The sequence below is a fragment of the Electrona antarctica genome (genome assembly GCF_951216825.1).
Source record: "Electrona antarctica genome assembly, chromosome: 3".
NCBI lineage: Eukaryota > Metazoa > Chordata > Actinopteri > Myctophiformes > Myctophidae > Electrona > Electrona antarctica.
The window spans coordinates 17061895-17084918 of record NC_136808.1 but is presented as its reverse complement, the minus strand read 5'-3'; the positions used below and the strand labels follow the sequence as shown (position 1 = coordinate 17084918).

Here is a 23024-nt window from a genome sequence, read left to right as displayed (position 1 = left end):
TTCCAAATCATTGTTTACCAAACATAAGTGGATGTAATTAAGACGCAATTTAAATGTAAAATTCCTGTTTAGAGTACTGTTTAGTCGGTTTGTACTGGAGTTGAGGGAAAGCATTCTGTTTAAGGAATAAGGCTCTTTGTTTATATTGCTAGACGATTTTAACAAAGAATTTAGGCAATGACTGTGACTGATTTGATCTAAATATTGTATCATATTGAAACCATAACTATTATTTTTATATTCTTACTTGTCTACAAATGTTTTTAAGCCAAAGGAGAAGGCATTTAAAACAATGTCATGGCTTATAAAGCCTGAGAACTCACATAGTTAACATAGTTAAATTATTAGGGTGAATTTTTGCTAACATTTTTACACAATCATGAGAAATTCATGCCACAGGTAATACAAGTGAAATGTTGAAGTAAATGGTAAATGGTGCATTTATATAGCGCTTTACATAGATTGTGCATTACATTCACCCATTCACACAGACATTCATAGTCATACACCGATGGCGGTGGAAACCATGCAAGGCACCAACCAGCACATCAGGAGCAATTAGTGGTTCAGTGTCTTGCTCAAGGACACTTCGACACCAACTCTGGGGGAGCCCGCGGGTTCGAATTGGCAACCTTGCGGTTACCATCCGGCCACTCTACCCCTGATCCACCGCCGCATTAAGTACATGACTTAATGCATCTTCTAGTCTTGCTTTTAGTCACTTTTCGACAACATTACATTCACAAAAACAAGCATAAAAACAAATCAACAAAGGCACTTGGGTGCCGAAACGTAGGTCATATATTTTTTGCATCCTTCCTTTTTTCATGGTCCGACTTACTAACAGTCCTACGGTCATGAGTCCGACACCCTAACCAAAACCCAACCCTAAACTTAACCAATGGTTAGTTTTAACCCGCCACGGGTTAGTTGTAACCTGCCACACATGTCGGAGGCCACGGGGGAGTTTTTACCCGGTCACAGGTTAGTTGTAACCGGCCACGCATGTCGGGAGCGACGGTATTGTCGGTCTAATGCCTGTCGGACTGTCTAACAAACGATGCAGCCTGGCTGATCAGTGTCCAAGTGGTAGCTACTGTCTCCTGAGAGACAGTCAATAGGGAAGATAGCTGATGAGATGTTGGCGACACTAAGAGGCTCCTGGCGCTGTGGGCGTCCGGGCCTGGCTCCTCCTTAATCTGACCAGAAGTGCAGAATCCTTCTGTGCGTTGTGTCATTGTTGCCGCTGAACAGCACACATCTTAGCCTCGGCACCATACAAGGCTGATTTTAAACCCTCCTTGCAGGTCTTAACTGCAGTCTGTAGCTTTTGGTACGTCCTCACGGAGGAAGTGTTTTGGGCTGCCAACCCTCACCACCCTAGCCCCAGATTGCCGTCTCTCTGGTCGTCCTCTGTCTCTCTAGATGTCATACAAAGCAATTCAAAATATATCTCCTGTAACTCTGTTCATGATTAGAATCCAAACCCAGTATAAAACCATTTGGATTTAGGTCTCTATCCCAAAAGCCATTTTGCCATTTAGCCAGATGGCACCCAAAATATTCTGACGCAGATGCTTTTGATCTTCTTGTCAATAGTCTAATATTAAGCACACTTTTCTTAGAATCGGAATCGGGAATCATCTTAATTGTCACAGGTTTACAGGTGTACAAAAGTGGATGAAATTATTGTTTCCATGTGCGCTCTATCATTTTGTAGTATTCATTTAGCAGTTGACTGTAATTAAGGCTAGCTATGATGGTTTTAGTTATATATTTTGTAGTGTCTGTCAATCAAAAAAAAACACATACAAATCACATATCAAGGAAACATGCGAACAAACAAGGAATTTTAAATAGGTGTCATGTTAACACTGTTATTTTCTGAAGAAAATGTCATGTTTGTTGACATAATGTCACACAGCACTATTCAGGCTTTATTCAGGCCTGAGATTATTATTCAGTATCTTTCTTGACACTGATTAGATGTAGATCAACTAATTAGGTTCCATGTGTCTGACTGAATGGCCTTCTGTGCTCTGATCACTATGCACTCAAACATTGCCTCCATGTCGTATTTCTCTTCAGCCGGCTATGTGGAGCATTGTGGCTGTCTTGTGGTTTTGGTTTGGACCTCAACTGGTCTGAGGACGAACAGAAGTGGCTTGTTAAATTGTTAAGGGAAGTTAAGCCAGGCTAGGTCAGAGAACCATGATTTACCATCCGTCTGAGGCCATGGTAATAATCCTCTAACTCTAACACATACTTATTTGGGCCTTAATTTATTGTACTTGTGAATGTTAGCATGAGTGAATTATTTCTGTTGTCTTTGTCTTTAATGCATTGACTTAATTGAAAGTACAATTCAAGTGCTACTATCTTTTATTATGTTATATATTAGAATATATTTTTTTGTCTTTATTCACTGCAGTTTTCTCCCGGTGATCTGCAGACTATAGTGGCATATGATATTTACATTTTAAACAAAATATCTCTTTTGCTTCCATCCATTATTTTCTGAAGTAGCTGGGGAAGAACTAAAAAATCACAAAGATTTGGCTTTTGGTGATGAGTTGGGCTTACCCCCTAGTGCCCTGTTTGCATAGCTCCCGGCAGCCATCGTGGACACCATTTAGAAATTATTTATTTCTAAATTGTTAGTATGTTATTTAGCATTCCCAATAGAGCGTCGCAGTCCCGCCCCCTTTCATGACGACGCCAGGCCCAGGAAATGAATCCCAATGCATTTTTCCCATAGACATTTCAAAACGTATTTATTTAAAGACCTTTTAAGCGTCGTACGAAGCCAACTCTTGTCGTGACAAATCATGACTACACACACAATATTTTGAACCAATCAAATAATTTGAAAACCTCATACCCATACCTAACATCATACAAAAAATCAAAAACTTGTCAACAAAAGCCAAATCTTTACAAGTTCCTCCCCAGCTAAAGTGGATTTTCTCATTTAGGACGCACGGCTTCCTGTTTAGTAAAATGTCAACTACACAGAATGGAAATTTATGGATACCTACCGCGTGTGTGTGTGTGTGTGTGTGTGTGTGTGTGTGTGTGTGTGTGTGTGTGTGTGTGCGTGTGCGTGTGCGCGCGTGCGTGCTTGCGTGCGCATGTGTGTGTGTGTATAAGCAATTAGGGTACTTTTTACTGTTTATCACAGCTGCATTTTTAGTGTCCTCAATCCATCTTAACAGCGACAGGCCAGGATCCTGATGAGTAAAGCAGTCAGAAATGGAAAGGGAGGAAATGTGATAGAAGCACCTAGGCCTCCTCATCTCCGCTGGCCTGCATGAGCTTCCCTGCCAGTCTCAGTCCCAGGCTGTTGACGATGGTTTTGGGATACGGGCTGGGATGCTTTCAGCAACAGCAGAATGTATCCATGTGACCACCTGTACTGTCTGGCCCATAGCAGTGATTGCAGAACACCACCATAGGAGTTGGCAAGGGAAGCCATAAAGATAAGGTGCGGGTGGGTCATGATGGGAGCCCCATTGTATGTGCAGAGTCAATACAGTAATTGGATAAGCAGGTAGATGGAGGTTGGAGGGAGGTGGCAGCGACGATGAGGGCTTCTGTCAAGGCCCACCTTGTGTGGGTGTGTGTGTATTAGTGTTGGTGTATATGTGTGTATGCATGCATGTGTAACGAGAGTGCAGAGGCAAGGCAATATGATCCTTTGAGGATTCAGGGGCCCACACACAAGGTTCTGGAGAGATCTGGCAGTGAAATCCAAGATGACGACTTGGGGGTGGGGGATCGTTTCATTAGTTGAATGCAGGATGTTTTTTCAGTCTTGCTGTGTGCCATCTCCCCACATCTGCTGTCTACGGGCATCTCTTTGAAGCCAGTGAGTGGATTCCTAATCAAGATCTGACCATCGATTTGTACATTTCTTCACTGAACCTGAGAAAGCAGTTGGCCCCTCTTTTTTTTTAAACGACAACGTTCTTTGTGAACAATGTTTAACCCATTTTGGGCGGGAACCCCTTTTGGTGTTTCAATAATTACTTTAGCTATTGAAAAATAGCAGATCTACAAGCTCATAGCGCGGCACCGAGTGCCGCGCTACGAGCTTGTAGGTCTGCTATTTTTGAAAAATCGTGAAAATGTGGCGCAAATCTTTATATATATTCTTTAAGAGCGAACGTTTTTAACTCAAATCTTTGCTTCTGGGGGGTCCCTGGAACGATATATTTTCAGATAGAGGTCGGCGGCCAATTACATATATTTTTGGAGTTCGTTGACATGAAAATGTTTGAGCACCACTGACATAGAAACATGGGTTTTTCCGAAAACTGAGACCGAAATTTTTAGAAGCCATTTGTAGAATCGTCCTCAGGTCGAAATGGGTTTTAATTACCACAATAACTGGTTATTATTACTATCCTTAAATATATTTTCACATACAAAGATTCACATTTCAATTAAATGATTTTTTTTAGACAACATCAGCATTCATATGCACTCTACATATATGCCCATATTATTAGACACGTAGGGAAGAAAATCAAGTACTGTGTGCATATTTTTCATGCTGCTACATGCCTGTCTATGCTTGCTGTTAGTCTGAAAAGTGAAAATCCCTGGGGCTAAGAGGAGGCTTCTTCAAGGCGTTTTGTTGAGGATCTGTATAAGGCATAAATACCATAGCATGAGGGTGACTATTGTTGGTGCACTGTAGATTCCAATTAGAATTATGCTCTATTTATTGCATGTTTGCTTTATAATAATGTTGCATAAACTGAAAAGTCATGCACACATTAAGTCCTTTTGAAAATTGTTTATGTTCTAAAGGTTAAAATCATAATGTCACATAGCTCCGTTTGGAACCTCAATATCTACGCTTTAGCTCAGAGATGAGGTTCTGTCCCGTGATATCCCTGCACAGGTCGAAATGGAGTCTAGTTGGGTCGAGCCCGTCCACAAACAGTGGATTAAACCCTTTTCGCAGTATTGTTTCGAAAAAGTAAAGGTATCAGAACCGAGATAGTACAGTTGATAAACTTGGCATGTAAAATTTTAAGTCAGGGTTGAAACACGGCTTAAATCAGGCTTAAATAAAAATGTTGTTCGCATGCGCAGTACTGCTTCCGTAAGATTCCGTTGGGAAAACCGTGGAAAACATGGTACTGGCTGACAAACAACCGCTTTGTAAGCGGTTGTTTTACCCCAGACTTAAAATGTTACGTGCCGGCATTAATTTAACAACTGTATCTTGGTTCTGATACCTTTACTTTTTGGAAATGATACTGCGAAAAAGGTTTAATCCACTGTTTGTGGACGGCTCAACCCCTTTTCGACCTGTGCAGGGATATCACTGAACGGAACCTCATCTCAGTTTAAATTAGTTTGAAACTATTTTGTTTTTTATGTTTGAATCTACAGTACCTTTCTCATCTCCAGCAAGTTTGTTCAGACTTCTTGAAATTCAAATTGTGTCTAAAAGAAGAAGCGGCAGAAGCCATTAACAATTGCAAGATGTGAGGAAAGATTCATATCACCTTTCATCACTGCCTTTCTTACAATATTGCTGGCAGTAATGTGAGAAAAAACTAACAATGCTCAAACAAGCAATATTTAAAGTGTACTCTAACCACCAAAGCAGCTCCTTGTAAATATGCAAGTCTTTATGAAGCCTAAGAAACTACAATGATTAATTTTTAAATCTGGATGTTTCCACAGTGACATCAGCATGAACAACATCACTGAACTCCCAGCAAATGTGTTCAAAAACTTCCCCTATCTGGAAGAGCTGTAAGTACATCTATTTTCAACTCTTTTATGTAGTCTGCTTAATGTTCATTTATTCTGTACAATATAGATGGACTGGTTGTTAAAATGCACCTGGCCGTTTGATATAGCACTTAATAAAACATAAAGTTGCAAAATATGGCCTAATTCCCAGTTGCATTTCATGTATACGTCGAACAGTATAAAGAGGTGACAGAGTTACAAGATACCAAGAATCACTCATTCTCCCTGATATGAACTGGGAAGTTATACAAGGCTAATCATAAAATCATAAAAGCTTGAGATGAGACAGTGCTTTTACTGTATAGGCAATATATAATGCATTATGTACAGTATGTTAAAGTCTCAACAGGACAGGCAACAGCACATTTTAGCTTTGGGGCTCCATTCAGTGGCCATATCTAATCTTAGTGGGTATTTGTTATTTCTTTACTCTTTAAATACCCTCTGTCTGGCTCAGCGCTGGAAGCCAGTGATAAAATCTGTCTACTTGATATCAGGTAACATGCAGCCCAGAGAATGCAAAATGACCAGCAAGTGCACACACCAGTGGTTTCAGCTCCATTTCTCTTTGCAGGCATGTTTTTTCAGCCCTCTGTGCATCTTTCATCTATACTAGTATTCGCCCCCTTCTTTTCCAAACAGCACTTCAATCTGCTTTGTCGAAGGGCAATTTACTTTTCATCGCATTGTGTGGAGGAATGCAAGGCAGGAAGGAAGAAGGCAAAACAATGGTTTCCATGACAATGGAGCTAAAAACTCAACCAGTCTTGCTGTTAGTTCTTTCAACCACGCAATGTTACCTGTTGTATCACTGCACAGAGATAATGAGTGGACCCCAAGTGTACATACTGTAAACGTGTCTTGTCTGCTATGTAGGCTACTGTATGTACTGTGAAACGTGTACCCCACTTCCCTTCTTCTTAGAACTCATCTGAATGCATGGGCTGCATGGGCTGCTGTTCTGAAGAATAGCTTTAGACATAGACATATATCCTTAGTTGACGTGTGTGTGTTTGTTTAACCTTTTCCATTGAACAAATCTCCGGGCTTGTTTGAATGAACTTCAGCTGAGGACTTTTTAGCTGTCAGTAAAACCAAGTGGGGGCCCTGAGGGCAGATAGGGAGGGACAGAGGGACAAACCCAAACAGGACAGGAGAGAGAGAGAGGAGACAAGGAAGGAACATTCACTCCCTCATAGTCACGCAACTCTCCTTCACTTTCTCTTCCTACCCTGCTCAAACCAGTACAAATCTGCGCATACATGATGTCAAATAATGTTCCCTTTTCCTCAGTGGTTAATGTTTATCTTTAAAAGTAATCCATGTAGAATCTCAGTATGTGCTGCTGTCTATTGTTAGTTTTACTTGCAAAGCCAGCTTTTCCATTTTTAGATGTTTGGACTAAAGCATTCCTAATATTATTAAAGCTAACTAATTGTAAAACAAATACATGCCCTTCTTTAACTCTGTCTTTCTCTCCATCTCTCTGCATTCTCGTTGCCAATGTCAAAATAGCAAATGAAGTCATAGGTTTATCATTGACAAGTGGCCATAGCAACACCCTAATGATACAACTGTGGGGTGGTGTGTGTGTGTGTGTGTGTGTGTGTGTGTGTGTGTGTGTGTGTGTGTGTGTGTGTGTGTGTGTGTGTGTGTGTGTGTGTGTGTGTGTGTGTGTGTGTGTGTGTGTGTGTGTGTGTGTGTGTGTGTGTGTGTGTGTGTGTGTGTGTGTGTGTGTGTGTGTGTGTGTGTGTGTGTGTGTGTGTGTGTGTGTGTGTGTGTGTGTGTGTGCAATGGTGTGTACCCTGAAATCAGGAGGCAAATTATGTAGTTGGGTGCTTTCTTGAGTAGAACAAAGATTGTTGCTGCTGAATGATATTGGTGACCAGAATGATGAGGGCAGATCTTGTTTGGTATTGTTAACTCAACTGCTGTAAAAGCACATGGAACTACATTGAGACCTCCTAGTGAAGCCCTTGTGAAAAAGAAAGACTTGTGGGAGTGGTGTCACAAGGGGAGGATTTAGCCTTTCCTCAACAAGACTTAGCACATTCTTCTGTCCTCTTCAAAGCCTAGGGGGACGTGTTCTGAATTTGCTGAAAGAAAGCAAAAGGGGCAGATGCACTCCACGTTTTGGGACTTGACGGGTTTGAGCATTTTGTTGCTGTGCCACAATGTCAGCCAGGTTTGCTTATGGTGTCTAGTGGCTGGCTTGAGACTTGAGATTTGTGGAGTTTTCCAACATACATATTGTATCAAAAGTTTAACTCATAGCTTTGTCATACTGTGCTAACTTAATTAACTTCAACAAGTCCCCAACAAGTGTGAAACAAAGATGGGCCAGGTTTGGATTTGCAGTGTATTCAGACATAATCTTAATTTGTGGCAAAAATGCATGGTCTCCATGTAGCCGTGGCTCTCAAGATACATTTCCAACAAGCTGTCATAAAACATCCTAGTACAAATTGTGAGTCAAAGAAGACACACACATACTTTAATTGATAGGATGGTTAGATGGTGAAATGTGTCCTGGAAATCCACCACTGCAAGGCAATCTTTGGGTTTGTCATGCAGCCAAGTCAAGCTGAAGAGACAGCATGCTTTTCTTATAAAACTGGGTGAGTGTTCCAAATCATAATTTGATCAATTTTGGTGAACCACAACAAATAAAACATTGTAAGCAGGGTCTGGGATTCGGCAAAGTCGGGAGCTGTGGTCTTGAGTTTAGAGCAGTCACCCTGAGTCTTTTCACGGCTGTCGGAAGCCTGTAATGATGGACCCACAGCGCTCCACACTCCTGGCACCGTGTGGTGGAGCTGGACATGTCGGTTTGGTAAAACGCTGCAGTTAACCACTTATGTATGTTATATGACAGTGAAAATAGACAGCTCACAGCACGTCACTATGCAACTTGTTGTGATCTTGTAGATCTGCTAGCACCTTTTTAAACAATGTTGCAAAGTGCTTAACAATTTAAAATCATACAAGCATAATCATCAACAACAATTATAGCAATAATAACAAACACACAATAACAATATCAGTGAGAATAAAAGCAGCACTGTCTGCTTTTGAGTGCAACAAATTGCCGGGAGGCATACTATGGTCCGACGGAGCATTGGTTCGACATGCGTCCGCACCTCGGACTAGCGCCTGCTCCCATGCTTGCGGTTATGGTTAGGTTAGGGTTTGAGGTGGGTTGTCGTGTTTCGGACCAATGACTAGTCGGACCAAACACATGCACCTCAAATTGCCTAGGCTATGTCACACTTACAAAACTGTGTGTGTGTGTGTGTGTGTGTGTGTGTGTGTGTGCGTGTGTGCGTGCGTGCGTGCGTGCGCGCGTGCGAGCGTGTACGTCTGTACGTCTGTAATCCACGTAACTCAAGAACCGTTCGCCCCACCGACTTCAAATTCGACACACGCGTTCCACACCCCCACAGGGAGTGCATTGCCCGGTGTCGAGTCGGTCGGGCCCACGGTTGTCCAGATCTGCCACGAAAGGCCTCTGCCTGGGCTCTGGACAGGGCCACTGCCCAGTGTCCATATATGGAGCTGGCCTGTTCTGACATCATTCTGATGTCTCCATAGACTTCATATTTGGGCATGCCTGACAAAGAACTCCATATATGGGCATAAAAGGGACACATACGTAATATCTGGGTGGGGCATGCATTTCCAACTTGCATCATTCCATGTAGGCCAGTGTCCAACGGGCACAGCTGTAGAGGCTCCAGCGGGCACCACTCTACTAAACAATAATTGTTGGTATAGCCTTCACTGCTTGAATGCTCCATTCTAGTCGTCTTAGTTGTGAAGGTTAATGTCATGCAAAACAGAAAGTTATTCCATTTTAAGTTCAAGGGCTTTCCTCAAATATCCTCAAATTATTTCTGAAGATGTGTAGCCATGCGATTCCATTCAATCTCATGGCATAAGAATGAATGGAAATAACTCTTAAGGCCTTGAGACATTTGCTTCCTCTTTGGAAAGTAGCTTGAACATTGCCTTATGGCAAGGGAACAACATGGCACTATTCATGTTCAGTGCTCACTCCACATTATTTACAATAAAAATGCTCTGTGGGTAAACAAGCACCCTAGTTCTGTCACAATTAATGGCATATTTATCGACCCTGAACTCTTGTGCTCCAGACAAGCAAGTTAGCCTCCTACACAGAGGAGCCTTGGTTCTCAGGCTCACACCCCAGCCACTCTCCTTGCAAGGGAATTCAGCCTGTCCAGACTCAAGTTGCAGAGTGATAAATCTGCTGCTAATCTCTCAGGCCAGATAGTAACAGTGGAGCCATGTGTCTTGGTCGCACACAGCCCCGTCCCCGACCATGCTTTTTACACCAACACTTTTTACACCCTCCACCCGACCGTCACCGCCCCAACAGGAAGGGGAGGCACAGGGTATGGCCATAAGCGGGTCATACCATGTGCAGACTGTAACAAATGAATAGGTTTATCCAAGAGGATAAAGAGTCTCTGAGGCCTAGTTCAAAATGGGGCTACACTGTAGCCATTTGTTGCTTTCATTCACGTGTTCCACTTGGAGAAGTGGAGCAGTGAGTTTTGTGTTTTCCAGTGGGCTGTGAGACTCCGAGGGCTGCCTGATGGTGGGGAGATTCATGGAGGGAGTGGGGTAGCCAGAACCACTTCTAATCTGTCTTGGGTGTCAGCTGAAGTGACAACAGGCCATGGCATGGACACATCTCTTTGGCACCTCAGGCGTCATGTTTAGCCTGATAGCAAGAACTTAATACACTGTGGCCTTGCATGTGAAAAGGTTCTCACACTATGCACTATATTATCCCTTTAATTCATAAATATTGACTGTGGCTGTTTTTGTGTATTGATGCAGAAAGGTTATACCATTTTATGTTGATCACTATCATTAGCTTCCTCTCTCTCTGTGTATATGCAGTATGTATGGTCTATCAACACAACCTTTTTCATTCACTCTGTATGTACAGTATGTACAGTATGACATATCAACACTCATTCTCTCTTTGTTGTTCTCAGACGACTTGCAGGAAATTACCTGTCATTCATCCACCCTGAAGCCCTGTCTGGACTACATCAGCTCAAAGTCCTGTAAGCATTTACCTGGTGGCCCCACACACATGCACAAACGTGTGTGTGTGTGTGTGTGTGTGTGTGTGTGTGTGTGTGTGTGTGTGTGTGTGTGTGTGTGTGTGTGTGTGTGTGTGTGTGTGTGTGTGTGTGTGTGTGTGTGTGTGTGTGTGTGTGTGTGTGTGTGTGTGTGTGTGTGTGTGTGTGTGTGTGTGTGTGTGTGTGTGTGTGTGTGTGTGTGTGTACACTCGTGCACACGTGTATGTGTGCATTTTGGCTGTAACAATGGAGCTTTCCTCCTTGCTGGCAGAAAGTGTTCCTGTATTACAGATTGAATGTGTTGCTGTGCCGGTGATCTCAGTTCTACATAGTTAAATAATAGTAATACCCACTTATTTTCAATAAGCCTAAAAAGGCTTGTTGTTCCTTCCCCCATTCAAGACTTGTTTGTATAAGTTTAGTGTAGAGCCTCAGCAAATCGTGGCATACAGTTGAAGGCTGGACAAACAAAATTACCCAAAAGTGGTTCACAATAATAAGTGGTCAGGGACAACGAACAATTTCAACAGAATAACTTTGTTTTATTTAATGTATTGTGCACATGTACGTGTACTGTACATGATCAGTGCGAAACCCCTTGAGAATCATTGTTTACAATTACACATTATAACTGCATGTTAATGGTACTGCTTATCTGGAACAAGGTAATCTAAAAATAGCTGTATTGCAGCTCTAATATAACAATAGAGTAGGTGTTTGTTTTCTCTACAATTCATCTAAGTAGGTGAGGTTACCTACCAACATATTAACATACCGTACGCATGATAGCAGACACACACAGTCCTAACCATGGCTTTGGTATTGTGCAGAGCCACAAGGTTAAAGTCCTGTTTGTCTACCGAAAGGTGTGTTATTTATACAGAGAACTGTGACTTAACCAATCTAGTCACTGGTAGTTCCACACTTTGTAATTATTAACACAAATATGTTGAATCTCGTTAAGTTTAGGTTTTACTCTTATGTACCTGTATACACAAGACATAATAATAAAGTACAACATTGAACCTTGAAGTTGAATCTTGTGTAATGTCTAAAATATGTATTATTATTATTATTATTATTATTATTATTATTATTATTATTATTATTATTATTATTATTAGGCCTATTTAAAGAATTTCCCCAGCAATTTGCCATATGACTTGTAAATGTTACGCCGGGGCTCTACCGGACGCGTTGCGTCTCCGTCGCGTGCGTCAAAAGACGAACCGGGGCAATTTTAATGCAGTCACGCAACGCAACGCAACGCAACGCAACGCAACGCAACGCGGGCAGTGGAGCCACCCTTCATTGATTAAAAAGGGAACATTCCCTGACGGTGACGGTGACGGAGACGCGACGCTGACGCGCCCGGTGGAGCCCTGGTGTTAGAATCAGATTGAGTTCATTAGGCAGAAACGCATTGGCTGTTTCAGTGAACCCTTGAGGGACTCTGGTCAACTAAGTAGGGTTTTACTGGTCAAACATTGTATTGATCCCACAGCCAGAGCTTCAAAGGCAATGCATCAACATTCAAGGCATCTAAAATTGTTAGATGCCTTTTACCAGGGCTTGACATTAAGGCTTGTCCGCTTGTCCGGGACAAGTATTAAATCTTCCCGGACAAGTGCATTCAAATCTTCGCTTTTTCTGTGACGCTCCTACCAGCCAACAATATTGTCTGGCATTATTGTATGGCTTTCCTGATCATCACCTTTCCAATATTGTTAATAGCCTTAGAATGTCTGTAATCTTACATTTCATGTATTCCAAATACAGCCATATATCAGTCCTATCAGAGCAGTTAGCAGACTGACCACGTCAGCATGTAAACTTGTGGCACTGCGTGTGTAGTGCAGTAATTCATTCCTAAGACTTGATTGTCCTCTAGTTTCATATCCATTTGACAGTTCTGGCAAAAAAAACACATGTTGTGTAAAACATCCTTATACATTTTTACTTTTACATGAGGAAAAGCTAGAATGAAAATATAAAAACTTCCTTTGGGAACAGTCAATGTTTGGGAAGCACAAATATATAGCGCACACAATTGACGTGGTGTGTTGCGATTGATGTTGGGTAATTGATCACACCACCTATTTTGTGTGCCCCATACATTTGTGCTTCCTAAAGGGAAGTTTTGATATGTTCAGTCCTGCACTCATTCCAGGCCCCTCGCCGGAGAGAATGTCGTCCGTGTGCAGCTCGTGGAAAAGTGGAGATATTTTACTAAATACACATTTACTGCCAGAACTTTCAAATGAATATGAAACTAGTCCCCAAAACGACTCCAAGTCTTAGGAATTTATTCTTGGGTGGGTGCACAGGCAGTGCTATAAGTTTAAATGCCGACGAGGTCAGTCTGGTAATGGCGCGGATAGGACCGATCTATGGCTGTGTATTTGGAATACATGATCATAGACATTCTAAACTAGGGCTATTAACTTGCAAACTTAGAATATTCATCTAATATTCAAACATGTACTCACCAAGTAAAACCAACTTACAGTTAGTAATTTAACATTTTTAAAATGTAGGCCTATTTGTGTGCTTGTGCTCCGGACAAGTGACTTTTGTGCCCGGACAAGTGAATGGGAAATGTACTCAAAATGTTAATGTGAAGCCCTGCCTTTACGTTTCTACTTCCTGTTCAAGGCTTAATTTTTGGTATGAGGACGAGTGATAAGAGGATTATAATTAATAACCAAAACATTTCCCCCGTTTATAGGATGCTCCAGAACAATCAGTTAAAGACCGTGCCCAGTGCAGCATTAAGGAACCTCAATTCACTACAATCTCTGTAAGTAAAGTCCCTCATAGCATAACACACACACACACACACACACACACACACACACACACACACACACACACACACACACACACACACACACACACACACACACACACACACACACACACACACACACACACACACGCACTTTTAGTGGTTCATTCTTTCATTCATTAATTTAGTCTGAGGTCAAATATGACCTCTTATGTTTATCTGACCTTTGACATTGACTTCAGATATTATTTTGTATCTTATACATCTATTTATTATTGATTTTTTTTTATACCTTGGATGCTCCAGGTGGAGTAGAGACTAAAGTCTGATTTCTATGACAGTGTCACGCACCGAATAAGGGCCGATTCATACTCCTATTTTACCGCTGTTTCGGCGCTGTAGTGCCGAAATGATTTCGGCTCGTCAGAAATGTTCAGTAGCACCGAAGAGCCGACTTTAGGACGGTACCCGCCCCCCCCCGAACCTCAAATGACGTCACATTGTAGGCTCTACAGAGCCGAACCGACTTTTATTCGGCTGTAAAATAAGAGTATGAATAAGAGTCACAAATGCGATTCAAGCCTCTACTGTAACGGACCCAATACTGCAATCTTTATAACCGAAGGTTATTTTCCTACTGGACAGCTCATAAGGCCATGTCGTTTTTCCTGTATATTAAACAGCCAGCATTTTGTGTGATCATGATCCCATACACAAAATGTATCAGAACCTTTGTCTTATTAATACCTGGGAATTAATGTGCTAATGAATTTACAGATGTATTGCACAATCTGCTGCCGAAATCACCAACCTACAGTCACATTCTCCAACTCTTCATAGTGTGACAGCTTTAGCCAATATGCAAAATGCTGGGATTTATCCGCAAGTACATGCCTAACATACAGTATATGGAGAAATAGTTTATAGGCTACACTACAGGAATGTATAACTTTATAGGCTACTGGTCACCCTTTTCAGTGCGAGAACTATAATTAATACTGAATGGTGCCAGGCAGCTTCAGGCCTAACTCTTGTCATAATTAGCTAAAAAGCAAGTCATCTGTTAAGTATTTTCTATTGTTTATATATTTTATACTTTGAAGGCCATTAATCCTGGCTTCAGAGCTGCAGTGCAACCATGCATGATTTTAAATGTAAAACATAAAATATTTAAAACTAAGCTACCCATGCTAGGGAGGGAGCCATTGTTTACAAGAGAAAATGTATTTGTAGCAGAATATGACAAAAGTATGTTTATTAAAAAGAAAGTGTGCTTGATTTGTCAACTGGTACATGTATGTTACCAGTTGACAAACTGTTACCGGTACCAGTTGACAAACACTTATATTGAAGTTAACCACTATTTTATATTTCATGTATGTTTTGTTTCCTTTTTTGTTTCTTACAACCTGAAAATGGCCAATCTGCAATCTCTACATTATAGAGATTGTATAGTCTACAATCTATGCATTGCAATGCGATGCCAAGTTGTAGGTCGACTATTTCTGAACATTTTTCTGAGTTCTTTGCCAGGGTTAAAGTTCCATCCCTAATTGTATGTACAGGTAATTAAAAAATAATCATTTAGAGCCGCAACGTCTACCAGTAAAGTGAGGCAGTACAATAACCTACCTAGTTGATAGAGGCAGACTGCACTGCTGTTATATGTGCATGAACTTTGCATTAACTTTCAGATTTGATACTTTTCATAGTACTGTATGTACTGAGATTTCCATTTGAGCTTCCACTAATTTGCTTCCTTCTTTTGTTGTTTTTCAAACTTTCCTGCTCCAGTCGTCCCTGGTCTCAGTGGTGTTTCAGTGACTACTGCATGTCAGTCTCATTGGGAGCACACTGTGTACATGACTCCATTTCTGGTCCTTTCCCGGCCTCTGTGCCTCTGAGTTTGACAGGGACTAATGGAGGGAATGAATCCAGCTGGAAAAACGTGCTGAAAATCCAGCTTTCAGCTATTATCACCCCTCCATATCCCTCCCTCCTATCCTTTGCTTCCCCTCTTATTTTTTCCCCCTCTCTCTCCTTTCTTTTTAACAGATGTCTTTTCTCTGTGAGGGGTTTAAGGTCTGTAGCTGAAGTAATATGTTTTGGCAGAGCCAGGGCTGGGTTTGTATAAAGCCTTAGAGAGCTAGATGTCAATCAATAGACTGTTTTGCCTCCAGCGCAGACTCTTAGGGAATTTTGAGGGGGAGAACGAAAGAGAGGTTGAGGAGGGGGGGGGGGGGGGGGGGGGGTTGAGAGAGAAAGGGAGAGGCAAGACAACAACAGGAGTTAACAGCGTTATTGTAGGCAATGGCACTTAACCACATGAACCGTAGTGTCCTGATTCTGGGCATGTGAACATTTTTTACAGGCAAACATTTGGTGAATATAGCAGATCTACAAGTTCAAGTTATATCTCTTCTATTAGACGTAAAACAATATAGGTTTAAAGGTGGTGCAAGTAATATCATGTTTTTTGTTCAATTAAGTTCATCTTCATCATCTTCCAATTGTCTTATTGTGCTCTCCTTTTTATAGTAGTACTCACAGATGGCAGATAGAGACAGAACTGACTCAATGATGCACAGGCAAAGGACTTTGATTTAAACACATAGCAAGCAGCAGACCCAAGGCTGGCCACAAATCACCTACAGACTTGATTCACTCATTTGTACATGTTTGTGGTCAATAAAGCGCAGAAGCTTTAATTGCAAAACAGATTCATCAACCGGGGAATTTTATGCATTTTAACTTTTTATTAGCTTTTTTGCCACAGGCTTAATTCCGCCCCCACCTACACACTTCATAAACTTAATGAACTATCCTGATAGTTGTCATAGTCATTGCTGAACATGTTGTCTGTTCATGTTTGTGTTCCGCAGTCGACTAGATGCCAACCACATCACCGTGGTGCCAGAGGACAGCTTTGAAGGACTACAGCAGCTACGCCACCTCTGGTTGGATGATAACAACCTGACCGAGGTTCCCATTGGTCCTTTGAGGCACCAGGCCAATCTACAGGCTCTGACGCTGGCACTCAATCGCATCTCCTACATCCCCGACAATGCCTTTGCCAACCTTACCAGTCTTGTAGTGCTGTACGTTAAGCCGGTGATTCTGAACCTTTTTTAATTAACCCCCAGTTTGATATGCATCAGGCCACAGACCCAAATTTGATTTCATCTCTGGAACTCCAATCTCCATGGTGAAATCCTCAATGATAATTTAACTCTGGGAGTGTACAAATGGAGGGTCCAGAGGGGTGACCAAGAGCTTGACATGTTTATTAATTAAAGGTCCATACTGGTGGTCTAGGCATATATCTTACTCCTTACACCTCATCTACACAGGCAAGGAACGAGCGTTCCGATGGCGATATCGTGCGGAAAACTGTCCTGACATGCGTCGGCCATTGCGTTGCGACGTAGCCTGAACCAATGTGTGTAGATGTCAACCAATAAAAGTGTAAACCTTGCTCAAATAGAGACTTTGCGAGCGAATATAGGAGGGGTGGACGAAGTTGCTGCACGGCGCGTTGTCACTCGCGGTACGTCAGGAGTCAGGACAGACAATGAAAAACATGTATTCTAATGAGATTTCATCGTTAAACTTACTTGCCATTTTTTACTATTTTTAAAAACCTTTTAAAATAGTTTAAATAGCCGATCTACAAGCTCACAACGTGTCGATGTAGGTCGGCTAGTTGAACTATTTCAAAATAGCGCAAGATATAGCCCTTAAGCCTGTTGACTAAGACATGGCATACTGTACTTGTCATCACTGCCTTTCCTTTCCATTGTTTTGACTACAGAACTTTTATTTCAGTACAGTATGAAACTCAACTTGCATAGTCCTTAAACGTGATTGAGAGATGTAATCAACACACTAAATTGCATTGTGTGTGTGATTCATCTTTGTTAGTTACTTTATCATAGCATTTTAAAATCACTGATTGGTATGAAAAGATTCAAACAACCATAACTTATTAATGTTGATATGTTTAACCAACATTGACTTAGTTATTCAGGAACAAATGGTAATAACGAAAAATAATAATAACATAACATAAACAACAACATAAATGAATAGGCAACTAACGGAATGGTCAGTGTTTATGTACGATTTCGCAAAAGCTGGGAATCGTCAATGACATTTATTAGTGGAAAATATCTCATTGCTTCTATATTGTACAGCCACCATCTCAGTAGTATAGTATATAGTTTTGCTACCATTCATTTTCAGTAAATCGATTAATTACCATGCAGTTTTTCAAAATTCCTGTTTATCACATCATGGCAGACAAAAATCTGAAATTAAATGCAATTTGTCAAACCAATTGGATTTTTACACATTACCTATAATCACAGCTTAGAGTTAACAAGATAATATCTCCAGATTTTGGTGAGAAGCCCATTCATTTCTGCACATGCCCAGCCACGTGCCTCTTGAGGTTTTTTTGGCTACAGAGACTTAACAATGAGCAATAATACAAAACGAAGGAGATTTTGTTGGTTTCCGAGTGGCGATAACAGTGCAATACACTACACGGGCAATGTCATTGTTAAAGCTTGGTTGTACATGGTTAAACATGTTTGTTTTTAAATCTCATAATACATACCTAACATATTCACATCTGCTTCAACAAATAGACACAGAGGGATAATGGTATTTCTGCAGGGGTAGAATGTAATAAACAGATTAGACTAAGCAGGAAGAAAGTACCTTGAGTTCATCAGCCAGTGACAGCCCATTGCAAATACTCACACATACAGTATACTGTATGCACGTAATGTACAGGCACCAGATGTACTAATCACACAACATGCCGGCATTTGTACATATACTTTATGACCAACAGTGAGGTTTGGGAAGAAGTTTATATCTGTTATGTCTGTACAAGTCAACCGTTTTGTGATTATTCTGATATATGTTTATTGTTATTTATTTGTAGGCACCTTCATAACAACAGGATTAAGGAGATGGGTGAGAAGTGCTTTGCTGGGCTGGCAAATCTAGAGACACTGTAAGTACACGGTCACACTGTGCGTGTGCGCGTGCGTGTGCGTGTGTGTGTGTGTGTGTGTGTGTGTGTGTGTGTGTGTGTGTGTGTGTGTGTGTGTGTGTGTGTGTGTGTGTGTGTATGTGTGTTCGTGTGTGTGTGAGTGTGTGTGTGTGTGTGTGTGTGTGTGTGTGTGGCATGGGTGCTGTGTGCTGAGTGCTGACATGGGTGCTGTGCGTGGCGTGCGTGTGCTCTCCACCCACCTCTACTGCTGCCGTCGTCCGGACGTCAGTGTGTCCACTTCCTCCTTTAATTGCTCCAGGATAAATAGAGTGAGGTCCATGATGCTTATCAGTGCTGCCCTCCCATTGTTCACTTCCTCCTGTGCCATGGTCACCAGGCAGCAGGGACACATCTCTGAGCTACAGTCTACAGTATCAGCCAGCAGCTCCTACACAGCTCCAGTAGAGCAGCACAGCGTTACCATAACAAATGTTTGCCAAAGGCAGACATGCAGTTCATGTTCATGTCAAGGACCCCCAGAGTCATAATGTATTTGGTTGTGCACCTAAGAAGATTTGTGTTGTAAACCGTTTTACAAATATTTTCATTTTTATTTTTGAGTGGTGCAACCATTGGGTGCAGCTATGTATGTATGTATGTATGTATGTATGTGTGTGTGTGTGTGTGTGTGTGTGTGTGTGTGTGTGTGTGTGTGTGTACTGTGTGTGTGTCAGTGTGTGTGTGTGTGTGTGTGTGTGTGTGTAGTACCAACAGGGAGTGCTGTTGCACCACTCACTTCAGACAGGTCTGATTTTGGAAAATAAATAATAAAATAAATAATTGGTTAACAAGCTCACAGCACGTCACCTCATCTTTTGCTAGGGAACGCCTGGAACCCCCTCAAGGACCCCACTTAGAGACCCACTGCACTACACAAGCAAGCACACACTTCACTGTCACTGCTGCAAATCAACTGCAACTTAGGGGCAGTTACACATCATCTTGCTCACTAAACACATATCACACTATTACACTGATGTGATCAAACCAATTATACTGTATACTAGTAAATATATGAGTAAAATTATATATATTTTTTTTCATCTGCACCACGAATGCAGGATTGATGCTGGTTGGGCTTGGCTTTTAGACTAGCTAAGTGTAAATGCATACTGTCCAATAATACTACGGCTTATTTAAGTGTAGTAGCCTATTATGATGTGTGTTAGTATACGTGATGTGTCAGACGTGGCTGAATAAACCTACAGACAGCGCATACTGAGCCTATGTTTCTCTTCATGTTCTCAGAGATCTAAACTACAACAGTCTGAAGGTCTTTCCCAAAGCAATACAGGCTCTGCCAAAACTCAAGGAACTGTGAGTATACAGTATTTAACCATCTCTCTCCTTCCTCAGTAAAAACTGCATACATGTTCAAAGTGTTTATTGTCATGTCAGTGATGATGACGTCACAATAGTAACATTATAGGCAGTGACAGTATTATACTTAAAATGTCTCATCAGTGCCCTTAACAATAACTTAAAGGTATATTCAGTGATTTAATTTAATTCAAATATCACTTATTTGTTTTTGGATAATCCTCCCTACCATAGAGTGTGCTGACCATATAAAGAGTTCCTCCCTGTCCCCAGTCAGCCCCTGGGGTCAAAAAACCCTAGTTTCAGTTTTGGTGGCGGGTGGCAAAGCCTTCATCCAATCAGGATGAGAGGGGCCTTCCTCCAATCATGATCGAGTGGGGGAACATGCTGTTGGCCTGTTGCACTTCCCCCCACTGTAGAGTGTGTGCATGTGCACATTTTGTTACTGGGGCGGACTGGGTGGTTTTCCAAATCACTCAAATCGCTGAATGCTCCTTTAAGAGTAAGATCAAATGGATTGCATTGACTTAGCTAATGTTTGTTACAAACATAATGTATCGTGGCGTGACGATATACAGTACCTTTTGTATTTTGTGATTTTTGGCAAGCTGGTGAGTTTCATGAGATGTGAGTTGTTGATGTGTCTCATAATGCAGCTGTGACTAGTGGCTTATGGACTAGTGGCTTATGGACTAGTGGCTTATGGAGCGGACAGATTTATGAAGGGGTTCAGAGCACTGTCCATTTACTATGTTTTGTTTGGTGTGTCATAATGACATGGAATTCCATCACGATGACACAATAGATCAAAGACAATGTGAATCATCCTCACTCTCCAGTTGATGATGTCAGTAGTAACTTGGTGTTATTTAGCTCCTTATATTCTCCTCTTAGAATAGTTTAAGCCACTCAGTCAGTCAGTCTGTTCAAAATTACAAACCGAGAGCTATCCACAGTTGAATGCATGCTTGTTTTCATCAATGTTTTGGCACTGCAATCACACAATTAAGGCTCCAATGAAATTAAATCATTTCAAAAAGTTTGTTTGGAATACATTAGATGTCAAGTTTGCAGTTTCCAAGGTCATTAAAAGTGTACTCTATATGTTGTATTGTCTCTTTTATTGTGTTCTCTTTGCAGTGGGTTTCACAGCAATGATATTGCGTCCATACCTGAAGGAGCCTTTCACAACAATCCTCTGTTGCGAACAATGTAAGAGCAAACCTCACTCACACAATGTATACCTGTAAATGATCCTCAGTCAGATGTCCGGGATGCTAAGCTATCATCGTTTATTTTAATAACTAAGTCAAATTAAGCTCTAATCAAGCCCCAAATATCCCATTTTACGCAGCGATGCACATAAAGACCGCGTGCGAGCGTGCACGCGAGGATTTCAGACGGTTTTAGGTAGATTACATCGGCCGTTAGCCAAACAAGCTAAAGGTTGCTACATTTTGCTACATTAAGCCCCCGATTATAGGGAATAAAGTGATTACGTCATTTACGTCAAGGGTAATGAGGGATCTTTTTATTCATTACGTCAATTACGTTAATAGCCATAAGGGGGTTAATTAGTGGTTACAGAAACACTCCTCCGCACGCACGCACACACACACACACACACACACACACACACACACACACACACACACACACACACACACACACACACACACACACACACACACTAAAATGGAATATGAGTCTTAGACAAAAAGATTGTCCAGAAGATGGTGCCATTCAAACATAGTAAACACATTTTACTTTTTTCCAGTCACCTGTATGACAATCCCCTGTCGTCTGTGGGGGCCTCTGCCTTCCAGAATCTATCCGACCTGCACTCCCTGTAAGTCCTACTTTTACCCATGATTTACAGCAGATCGCAACATCATGCCACAACGTCTAAGCTGTGACTTTGGGTTGTGGCCAATAAATGGTAGCTGGGCATGGCCAGGCCTGTCACAATGATCACATAATCGCCTGATAGCAAATATTTGAGATGATCACAGTTATTTTTTAACAATCGTCAAAATAATCTCCCAATATGTTCATACAATTTTAAACACCGTTAAGAATAGAGGAAATTAAAGGCAAATAAGAAATAGAGGCTATTTTTTAAATATTGCCTGTTTTGGCCATAGTACATTAATTATGTTGATTATTGGTACGGGTCAATATTGTCAATAATAGCTTTGTCCATTTAAGATATCTGGGGGTCCTTCACATGAAATGTGTGAGAACCACTGATGTAAAGTGAATTACAGTGTTATTATCTGCGTTTGTGTTGCAGAATGTTGCGTGGGGCCAGTATGATGCAGGACTTCCCAATTCTTACATGGACTAACAACTTGGAGAGCCTGTGAGTGAACTCAGCCTTAACTCCACATCACTACCTTGAGCTTTTACCTCACTTTAACTGATCATATTTACTCGGCAGCCATTTTTCTCTTAATACTCAGATGTGGGAAACCACTGCTGGGGTGTCCCTCCCATGTGCTTATAGATAGTACCACCGCTTTTTATAGGGAGACACGCTGTGCTTGGTCAGTAGTCGCTGTGATTGACAGTTTTCCTTTTTGCAAATATGCCTCAACCTAACCCTAACCTCAGTAAATCTATGCCCAAAACTTACCCTAACCTCAGTAAAACTATGCCTAAACCTAACCCTAACCTCAGTAAAACTATGCCTAAACCTAACCCTAACCTCAGTGAAACTATGCCTGCCAGGGAGCCAATCAGAGACACATAACGCGTCCCACCCCTTGAGTGTCAATTTAGAGCTAAATGGCTACCATGTGGATATGGTCTATAGTATTAGCCATATATCTAGTATGCTTTGTGTGGTGTAGAGGATTACTGATGTGATTCATGATTTTTAGGACCCTGACTGGTACCAAGATCTCATCCATCTCCGCTGATCTGTGTGAGGATCTGAAGTTGCTTCGGACTCTGTAAGTAA

The 23024-nt window shown here is 41.5% G+C and overlaps 1 protein-coding gene across 2 annotated transcripts in view; it reads left to right on the top strand.

The window, feature by feature from the left end:
• lgr4 (leucine-rich repeat containing G protein-coupled receptor 4) overlaps positions 1-23024 on the top strand; it is a 34268-nt gene that overhangs the window by 3722 nt on the left and 7522 nt on the right. Inside the window, exons 1-11 of one of the 2 annotated variants that reach the window (XM_079497683.1) lie at positions 3803-3868; positions 5704-5775; positions 10803-10874; positions 13621-13692; positions 16563-16778; positions 18632-18703; positions 19991-20059; positions 21203-21274; positions 21840-21911; positions 22356-22424; positions 22945-23016. In XM_079497683.1, the coding sequence (XP_079353809.1) occupies positions 5714-5775; positions 10803-10874; positions 13621-13692; positions 16563-16778; positions 18632-18703; positions 19991-20059; positions 21203-21274; positions 21840-21911; positions 22356-22424; positions 22945-23016 (848 nt within the window). In that variant the 5' untranslated portion in view covers positions 3803-3868; positions 5704-5713. Of the gene's footprint in view, positions 1-3802; positions 3869-5703; positions 5776-10802; positions 10875-13620; positions 13693-16562; positions 16779-18631; positions 18704-19990; positions 20060-21202; positions 21275-21839; positions 21912-22355; positions 22425-22944; positions 23017-23024 lie in introns of those variants that run through there. The other variant, XM_079497682.1, reaches the window with a different exon arrangement.